Consider the following 10,275-nt stretch of genomic DNA (forward strand, 5'->3'; position numbering starts at 1 on the left):
TATTTAACTATAAGAAATCATAAGCAATTGCAGACAAATAAAACCACCCAAAAACTTACTGAACTACAAAAACAAAATTAATTAAAAGATTTAAGTAAAAAAAAAAATTTAGGTTTCCATTAAAAGATTGATATTTCAACTCTCATTTCAAAATGTATATATACTTGATCAAGATATGTGAAGCCTCATGCACATCCCTAAATCTAGGGTTAATGACCTAGAAAGGTAACGAACTTTTGTCTTTGTCCACATTTAGGTAACCATGTTTTTTTCGTTCACATTTGACCATTGAACTTGTTTGAACTGTTCAAAATAGGGTAATATGACCGATAATTACGGTAATATTACCCTATTATGAACAGATCAAACAAGTTTATTGGTCGAATGTGTACGAAAAAAACATGGTTACCTAAATACGGACAAAAACCAAAGTTTCTTACCCGTTTTGGTAATACTGGACAAGAACCGTCTTAGGGATTGTGTGCCCTGGGATCAGGCTCCGACAGTCAATGAACAATTAGGTTAGGCTTGGTCTAACCCAGTTTAGTCCCGACTAGTCATGGGCTAAGCTGTGTTGCTCGGTCTTATACATACAACCTAACCCCTTAAGCATATACAACTTAACCCCTAACTACCTGGGCCTAAACTGGGTTGACCCAAGACTTAACCACCTCCTCATACACAAGACCGGACAACCCAATTTCATTTCACATCAATGGATCTTATGACTACTTGCACTTAACATAAAGAACCCAATATTACCAAAATAGGTAATGAACTTTGGTTTTTGTCCATATTTGGGTAACCATGTTTTTTTCGTACACATTTGACCAATAAACTTGTTTGGCCTGTTCATAATAGGGTAATGTTACCGCTAATGAACAGGTCAAACAAGTTTATTGGTCAAATGTCCATATTTAGGTAACCATGTTTTTTTCGTACACATTTGACCAATAAACTTTGTTTTAAAACAAAACTTCTTACGTAGAAATTGATAGGAGCATGATAAGCATGTTGACACGAATTCATTCGCGAGCACAACGAGAATATAGTAAGGGTAGCTAATAAAATACTAGAACAAGTGTTCTTGTGAATTGCGATTCACTAACAAGTTTATTTGTCGGATAAAAACATTATTGTCATTAATATGCGATAAAAAATTATGGCAACAATGGTTTGTTACGTATATTTTCTAAAAGAGAAATTAACTTTGTAGGGTAATCAACAATCATTTTTGTATTACCATTAAACTTACCAAAGTTGTTCAAAACCTACCATTTTGATTAGATGTTCAAGGTTAATGATTTTTATGTACACAATTTACTACTTATCTTTTTTGTATACGATTTACCTTAAACTATGCTCTGGTTATCCTCTCCGACCAACAACATCCACTCTCAACACCACCATCCATTTCCATCAACAAACATCATCTTCTATCACTACTATTTACCACCTGCACCCGACAACCACCACCAAGAAACTAATCTAAAACCTCTTGAACAGAGGTGTTAGTGTTGCTCGATTCAAGAAGAAATAAACGAAAAAGGGATGTGGGTATAAGGTGGTTTTTGACAAAGAGAAATTAAATGGGCACTGATACTTCCACTTTAACTTTTTATAATTCCACTGACATTTATATCTATTGATATTTATACCCTTGTATTACTTAGACCATCTCCAACCCACTCCTATTTTTTCCTCCAAAAATGGAGTAAAAAATGTGGTAAATAGTGTTTCATCTCCAACCCTACTTCATTTTTTACTCCAAAAAGTATATTCAAAGTATATTTCATTCTTCCAACTTACATATGTTGTCAAACACACCCCTTTTACTAATTTGGTTTTAACAAAAATATAATCTATATTTTTTTCATTACGATAATATTAAATAAATAAGATCATATTTATAACACATTTATAAGCTTTTGTAAAATACGTTATCGTTTTTTAAAATTTCAATATGTATTTAACTTTTTATAAGAATTTGATGAACAAAACACAAACTTTATATTTATAATTAGTTAATATAATTTAATATATAACAAAATATTATAAGTATTAAATATTACATTTAAATTATAATTAGTAGGTAAAAATAAATTAGAAATGTATTAATATATAAACAGATGGACTAAAACCGACAACACAAAGTGCATCCCCATTTTGGGAGAAATGAATAGTATAACACCATATTTGGTGTAATACTATTCATATCCCCCAAAATGGGGGTGGGTTGGAGAAGAATGAAGGAAAAAATGGAAGAAATAATGAAAATGGAAGTGAGTTGGCGATGCTCTTAGGGTTATTGGAGAGAGAAAAAGCTCCACTTTTTTTGTTTAAAAACCTGCGTTACTCCCCCTTGTCTCGAACACAGAGATCTCTACTCCATTATCATTCCAATCTCTGTAAAAACATTCTTTTCCCTCGTCCTTTTAATCGATAAAACAACAATAACAAAAAAAACTCTCAAATCGATCACCCCTCCCTTCACGATTTGAATATGTTCTGGGTTTATTTTAATCACGGAAAACCCAGATTAACTTTCTTCAAACTCCAAAGTAGCAGAACTCCGAAGTAGCAGGCCAACTATGTTACAGGTCATCAATCCGTGTTAGCAAGTAGTATGTATATATGTTTCTTATTCCTTTGTATTGTACACTTCTTCAATCAATGAAAATGAGATTTCTCTCTTTCAATCAGATATCAATTTGATATGGTATCAGATTAATTGTGTTCGATCCATCTTCTTCTTTTTTCAAATTTTAACTCTGTTTTCTGCAATTATGCCTCAATCGACGAATTTTCATCCCTCATCCTATAATTCTTCTCAAATTACTGATAATTCAAGTCGTTATCATCTTGGATCCGGAGATAATCCAAATTCCATTATTTAAATCTCAAACAACAAAAACAGCAAAAAGGAAAAAGCACCCAAAGGTCAAAAGCTTATTTAAACCAAAGTGTTCATGATGGAACCAAATAGAAATCTGAGAAGCGTCTTTAGAGATTAGAACATTGGAAATTTGCCAAAAAATTGCCACCACAGCAGCACCTGAGAAAAAAGAGAAAACGACCAGGACAAGTATTGCAATCTCTCAATATCCACTCAATGTTGAATGATTTGAGGGTTACCATTAGGATAAAGAATCAACCCATAACTGTCGATTGCAGAAAAGATCAGTATAACTCCAAAATAGCCCCAAGAAAAAATGAACACTTCGCCGCTGATTAGCATCTGATTATGGGCTTGATATGTAGTTTAGTCCTTATGTTCAGTGAATCCAGATAATTTAAGAAAACTAAAGAAGGATTGCTCAGAAATGGTTCGTCAAATGAGAGAGAGAGAGAGAGGGGACGTTGTTTGGTAAAAAAGGATATAGTGTAAAACTTAAAATAGGGTATAAGGGTATAATTGTCAATAAATTTAAATATTAGTGGGTGCATCAAAAATCCCAGTGGAAAAATCAGCGACCAAATTAAATATCATTCTATTTTTTTCCTTCAAATCCTCCTACCAAATTAAATGATGATATATGTCATATTAGTATAATAAAATATTATTAAATTTTATTAAACGAGCATTAAATGTTACACATGTCACTATTTAATTGGGTAGAAGGATTTATAGGAACAAAAAGTAGGAGAATATTTAATTTCTCTTTCACAAAATAACATGAGAGGGAGAAGAGCAAAGAAAGATATGAGCAATGGTTCCATGGATGTAGGCCAAAATTACACCTTTTGGAGTGTGTTGAGTAGTGTTTTTTAAAAATCAACATGTAAAATAATACTAAATTTGTTCAAATGTTTTTTTGATGGTAAATTGAATAACCATGTAAATTTAATGATATTTCTTAAACATATAAACCGGATAGACCAAACAATAACCAATTAAAATTATATTTTTTTGAACAATAAACGTAAATTCATTACCTACAAAGTTAAATTTTCATTTAGCTTATTCTTTCTTTCTAAAAGGAAGATGGTATAGAATATCAAACATTCAAAAAAAATATCACGTTAGTGAATAACTCCATAAAATATTACATAAACCGCATTTTTTGACCTCAGAAACGTCGTCACCTTTTGACCTACGAACTCAGTCGACAAAAATCACAGAAACGCCAAAGCGTGATATATGCTGCCAAAATAAACGCAAAGTTCCCTCGACAAAATTACTTTATCCAATTTATATACATAACCATGAAAAAAGCAAAAATTACAATAAATTGATGGAAGATAAAATATAATATATAAATCGATAAAATCACAAAGTGGGAAAATTCGCCATAAACCCATCATCATCACAAACAAATTATATATTATATGCTCTCCCCCTCCACTATTCACATAAAATTAACCACAAAAACAAAATCATAGTAGATAATATTTTATAGAAACTAAAACCGTTTTCCTTAAATAGCCACGTGTCTCTTCCCATTCCCATTCCCATGGCGGCGGCGGTGGTGGCTGCGGCCTCCTCCAAACGTCACCGGATCAAACCTCTTCAACCGCTCAGCTTCTTTGGCATTAAACACACACTCCGACGGTAGTTTCTTATACCTTCCATTATCATAACAATACGAATACTGCAAATATTTCTTCCTAAAATTTTCCATTTTTACCCTTTGTGAGGCGTTAATCCCAATAGGAATCGAATGAGAACTCTTTCTAGCCTCACAATTAATCGACGAGAGCTCAGTGGGGTCCACCGTGCATCCATGGAGTACAAAATCAGAAAACTCCGCAACGTAAGGGGCATATTTGTAATTTACCTTGTACTTCCCCCCGTTTGTAGCCCATTCAGAAGCATCCCATATCGTCGCGTATAAAGTCATCGGCTTCGAAGGAAAGTCTCCACCCATTGACTCCGTTCTTTTAATCTCCCGTATTGCCACGTCATCAACATAAAATCTGAAATTTGACAAAACAAAATTACCAAGTTGCCCTTCCTCTCTTTAATAATGATAAACACTGAAGCAGGTGATGTTATGATTAAAAGGGCAGAGAGATGTCACTGCTTTCTATTACCAGATACAATGTACCACAAAACCCATTATACCTTACCGCTTTATATGGTAACAAAATGATATTGTGACAGGGACAATTTGGGTATTTCACATATTTTTAAATTAAAGTAAAAACTTACATAATGCTAGTGGAAGTCCAAAGAATGCTATATTGATGGAAATCGTCACAAGGGTCGAACCAAAGACCATATCTTTCTTCTCTTCCAATATTTGTGCTTCCATTTCCATAAATATTTGTCTGAATTCTCCATTCTTTTCCTCGTATATTACCCAAAAACTCAAAGTCAATTTCATCGTGGGTTTTATTATATGTATCTCCATTTGACATCTGCAAAAAGGGTATAAAAAATATGTCAATTTATCAAACATCACCATGTGGAAAGGAAAATATTTAAAATGGGGGAATAAATGCCTTGTTAAAAGAAGTGATTTTTGTTTTGTGGAGGACCTATTTAATAATATTGATAATAATATGACTGTTGAATAAAGAAAGGGAACGGGTATCAAGAAATGAAGAGTAGTAATAAATTGATTTGTATATTATATTTGATCGATTTTCAATGACAAAAAGGCAAAACACTGGTCCAAGATGCAAGCAATCTTATATTGTTAAATAATTTATTCAAGTACAAATGTTTAACTTTTGGGTTTTACACGGTTTAATAAAACTATAAGTCTATGATTTTTTTTTTTGATATAATTGGAAAAGAATTTAATATGATTTTTAAACGTTAAATCAACTGTAACAAATCAAAACGTTTACCTTGAAGAATTTAATGAAAATGTTGACTCCGTTGTCCGTATTAAAGATGGCCTTTTAATGAAAATAAAGTATATATTTCTTATCCTAAAATAAATCCATCAATTTCGATTTGTGATTGACAATATAAATAAAGATTTCCTTTTCTGATTTGCGGGTTGTTTTCATCTAAATTTGTTTATTAATAATAATTAATAAGGACAATTCTTAATCTATTTTTGGTAATTTTAAATCTAAGACGTATATTAGAATATAATATGAACAGAAAAACCGAAATTTTTTGGTTCACTAGATTTTTCAAAAAAAAAATTATAGTAATTGAAGATTGAAATAGGAATAAAGGGTATTATTATACGTACTCCCAATTAGGTTATACTCATTGCATTTATTCAAAATTGCATAAAAGTAATCGCTAACAATATAAAAATAAAAATAAAAACGATTTCAAAATAATGTTCAAAAAATAAAACTCACATAGAAAGCAACAACAACACCGGCTGTATAATCAGCAGGAAGCTTAATGGAGGCACTGAAGAATCCATGGAGGTAGAGGTCTTGAGACTCAAATCCAGAACCTGAAAACACATAAAAAACAAAGAAGATAAGATTATATGTATAAAAATGAAAGGGGATTTAGTGTTTTAGTATATGAATGAACCTGTTCTTTCATCCAGAGATAAGTGCACAGATTTTCCATCTTTTAAGACGATTAGATTATTATCCCCAAATAAGTGTGAGTACCCTTCATCGAACGATAAAATGGGAAGATTCCTTGAAAACCCATGAGCGAAAACGAAAACAGAGCATAACAGAACGAAAATTAGGTTAAAAATCTCCATTTTTGTTCTTGTGGGTTGGTATTGTTGAACACAAGGTACAACCCTCAAATGCATCGATGTGTTACAGAAATTTAAAAAGCCACTGGGGTTTTTGTGAAGAAGAGAGAGAGAGAGAAGAATATGAGGGAGGAGGGTAGTGAGGAGTGGGGGTTTTATCGGTGCTGAGAGGTGTGAGCTGTTTATCATTTGGAATTTTGGACTCATTTCATCGATTTCTTTTCTTTTCTTTTTATTTTTTATTTTTAAGTTTGATTTGTATTTTTAATTTTTCTAAAATGATGGTATTTATTTACGTGAAAGACACTCAAATTATTAATGTAGATTAGGTACCGGATCTTGAGCTTTTTTATTCCCAAGTTCATATTATATGTAGACAATATTACACAATGGTTCATATGTTTTAAAAAATAGACATACATAGTTCCTATATAGTTTTTGTTAACATTGATGGTCTTTTGTAACACCTTTAATTTGAGCATGGAGTTTTTGCTTTTCTTAGTAAAAATAAAACCTTTTGGAAAAATAAGATAAGTTAAAAAAAAACGAATTTAAAAACTTCAATCAAATAAAATAAAAATGACATAACTAATATAAGAACTAATTTCAAAAACAAAAGATCCAGATAACAAAATAATATTAGAATGTTATTAGTTGTAAAACCATAAAAGATGAGATGTAACCATGTATTAACTTAGTTAACCCTATGGGTCTTAAAAAATTACAAAATGAATGGAGAATGACTAATAGTGCAATTATATAAAATGATAGATAGATACTTAAATCATTTACTCGCGAATGTGTTAAATTAAGAACGAAAGCCGTTTTTATATAAATTGCCTAAGAATAAAAGCTAGAGCTTTTCTGTCGTCTTTCCCATTTTATTCAAATGATAAGCGGGGAGTAACAAACAATATGAAAATGACAATCTCAAGCGCCTTATGGTGAAATGAAAGCTTCTTTGATATCTAAGTAAAAAATCATTCATTCTCTCTTCATTTCTTAGTAATTGAAGGTATAATTTCTCTTCAAATCATTTCATTATATATATAAGGTTTGGTGTTGTGTCTCAAATCTGAAATCTATGTTTCATCTATTAATTGAGATTTATAGTTGTTAACCCATATCTAGAACATCACTTCAACTTCCTCTATAGTTAAGTGAATGAAGTTTGTTGGAGATTTTTGGATGTTTCTAATATGATCATTAATCTATGCTTAATATATGTTTTAGATGGTAGTTGTATATAATTAATCACTAATGAGTTAGTTATTTATAATTAAGTTATTTATAATTAATTACCAAGGAATCACCATAACACTACAACAATGGATGATTATCCATAAGGATAGAATTAGGGTATTAGAATCCTAATTAATTAGAACTTATACACAAATTATGAAAACTTATACGTGAGCTTAAATCAATGATTATGAATCCAAATCATAGGTCATTAGATTAGAAAATGTGTAATTGTTTATACATCATTCCTTGTCATGTGATTCCATTAGACTTTGTGGTGATGATGAGCTTGAAAGTTGATTCCAATTGAATTCGTTAATAGAATGAATGGAAATGGTTTTCAAATGAGTTTATGTCAATAATAAGTTTTTTGAATTAATTAAATGAGTTTTGAAAAAAAAATATAACAGTTGAAAGTATTTAAACGAACTAAACAAATTATAAAAGATCATTATCATCATATGTAAGTTTAAGTGTCTCTATTCCACATTTGGAATCGAAATTATTAAGTAATGAATGGAATCATAAAGTAGGATTTGATTATAATGAGTCTAAAACTTCATTCATGTTTGGAATGATCATCATAATAATATTATAGACTTGCAATAAGTCATTAGAAGCTTAAGACACAATATGAAAGTTAATGTCATGTGATGATGTCTTCTAAGTCATAAATCATTAGATACTTAATCCATTAATTCATATTTTAAGACATAAATAATTTTAATTCAAATAATGATATTAGGAATTATGTTAGTCATGAATACTTATTGGTTAAGTTTGGTGATGATTGGAAGCATTGGGAGCAAGTGCATGGGAAAAAAGTGAAAATTGTTGATTTTAGGTATGAAGGGATGTTACATGGGTCGTGTGGAATTCCTTTACAAATCTAAATGAGCCATTTATTAACTTGTGATAGATTCGTATTCTTGTCCTAACTTGTATTTAGCTCACTTAGTTGAACTGTAATGGCTTATATGGTACCTATATAATTGGGAAATGAATATTTTAAGCTTATGCGAGAATGAGTATTCATGTATGGGTGTTATAGTCATGGTAACCCTTATTTAGAATCATTAGGTGGTGATTAATGATTCCAATCATTTGGTAACCATTATTTAGAATCATTAGGTGGTAATCCTTATATATACTTTTTGGTAGAATTGATATGTTGATCTATGTGATATATCTTAGGTGCAATGTTTCATACTATAAGTATTCCTTGTGCCTTGCATGAAACTTGTTTTACAAAGTAATTTTGCTAACTTGAGAAACCTGGTTGAATTAAAATCTATGTAGTATCCTATTTGTGCATTCATTTAAGATGGGATACTGTATATGAAACTCATGATAAGGAATTTGAGAATTTGGAGTGATTATATTTATATATTATCATCAGTATGTATGTGATCGGGTTAGCTATCCCATATGTGAGTCTTATGGAATGGTTCACGAGATACTTAGTTTGGATTAAGCTACATGGTGTATAGATAGTACTTTATACGAAATCCATATTAAAATCATCATTGTGAGCTTGGACTTATTAAGATTCTCATGAGAACGGGATATATGTATAATGAATTATTACTTGTTGATTGAATAATCTCATTATGTTTTGTTGAAGCTTTAAAATATTATTGATCTTGTTAGCTAACTATCATTAACTTATATTGGATTTGTAGACTTATTTGATTATGTTCATCATTTGACTTTGGAATATGGGCTAGTAAACCCTTTGACTTTGGATTAAGGGTTAGTAAACCCTTCGGTTTTGGATCTATGGGTTATTAAACTCATCATTAGCTTATATTGGATTTGTTGACTTATTTGGAAAATTTTCATTAAGTCCTTATAGTTAACAATGTATAAAAATTAAGGGTTTAAGTATTTATGAAATAGCCAATATATATATATATATATATATATATATATATATATATATATATATATATATATATATATATGGATGGTCCCATCTTTTTCTTTAAAGACGGTCAGATTGATGACTCAACACCAAAAATTGTATTGGATGATGAAGAGAACAAGCTACGATGTGAGGGTAGGGGAGGATTCATTGTAGTTTACAGGATGAGAGTTTAAAGAACTTTTGATGGGGTATTAATTATATATCATTTAATGAAAATTAAAAGAAAAGTTGTAGTGAAACGTCCCAAAAATTATAAGGTAAAAATTTCATTTTTATTCAACCAAAAACATCAATTATCCTTTTCCAATCCTTCAAAAGTATGTCATAATAAAAACTGTTATCAGAGTACTATCCCAAAATCATAAAGTTGCGGAAACATGGGTGGATGCGATGCGATCAAGCCGATCCCTTCCTTTTCAAACTGAAAGTACTTGAAACCGTAACCATAAAACCGTAAGCACAAAGCTTAGCGAGTTC

The 10,275-nt window shown here is 30.7% G+C and overlaps 1 protein-coding gene across 1 annotated transcript; it reads right to left on the reverse strand.

Moving 5' to 3' along the window:
* Positions 1-4,232: 4,232 nt before the first annotated feature.
* Positions 4,233-6,783, reverse strand: LOC145103963 (putative xyloglucan endotransglucosylase/hydrolase protein 28). Its single transcript, XM_079041244.1, has 4 exons — positions 6,452-6,783; positions 6,268-6,368; positions 5,153-5,361; positions 4,233-4,917 (listed from the first exon to the last, which is right to left on the reverse strand). Exons 1-4 carry the CDS (start codon positions 6,684-6,686, stop codon positions 4,419-4,421), a joined length of 1,044 nt encoding a protein of 347 aa, XP_078897370.1. The 5' UTR covers positions 6,687-6,783; the 3' UTR covers positions 4,233-4,418.
* Between the last annotated feature and the right edge of the window lie 3,492 nt (positions 6,784-10,275).

The sequence above is a fragment of the Lactuca virosa genome, chromosome 4, assembly GCF_052849685.1.
Source record: "Lactuca virosa cultivar CGN04683 chromosome 4, Lactuca_virosa_CGN04683_v6, whole genome shotgun sequence".
NCBI lineage: Eukaryota > Viridiplantae > Streptophyta > Magnoliopsida > Asterales > Asteraceae > Lactuca > Lactuca virosa.

Bases quoted from the DNA above. Each gene is read 5' to 3' on its own strand.
- LOC145103963 (XM_079041244.1), bottom strand. From the start codon at position 6,686: ATGCATTTGAGGGTTGTACCTTGTGTTCAACAATACCAACCCACAAGA. The intron at 6,369-6,451 runs GTTCATTCATAT...ATGTGTTTTCAG, and splicing joins ATCTCTGGATGAAAGAACAG to GTTCTGGATTTGAGTCTCAA. The intron at 4,918-5,152 runs GTAAGTTTTTAC...GTCAAATTTCAG, and splicing joins TGGACTTCCACTAGCATTAT to ATTTTATGTTGATGACGTGG.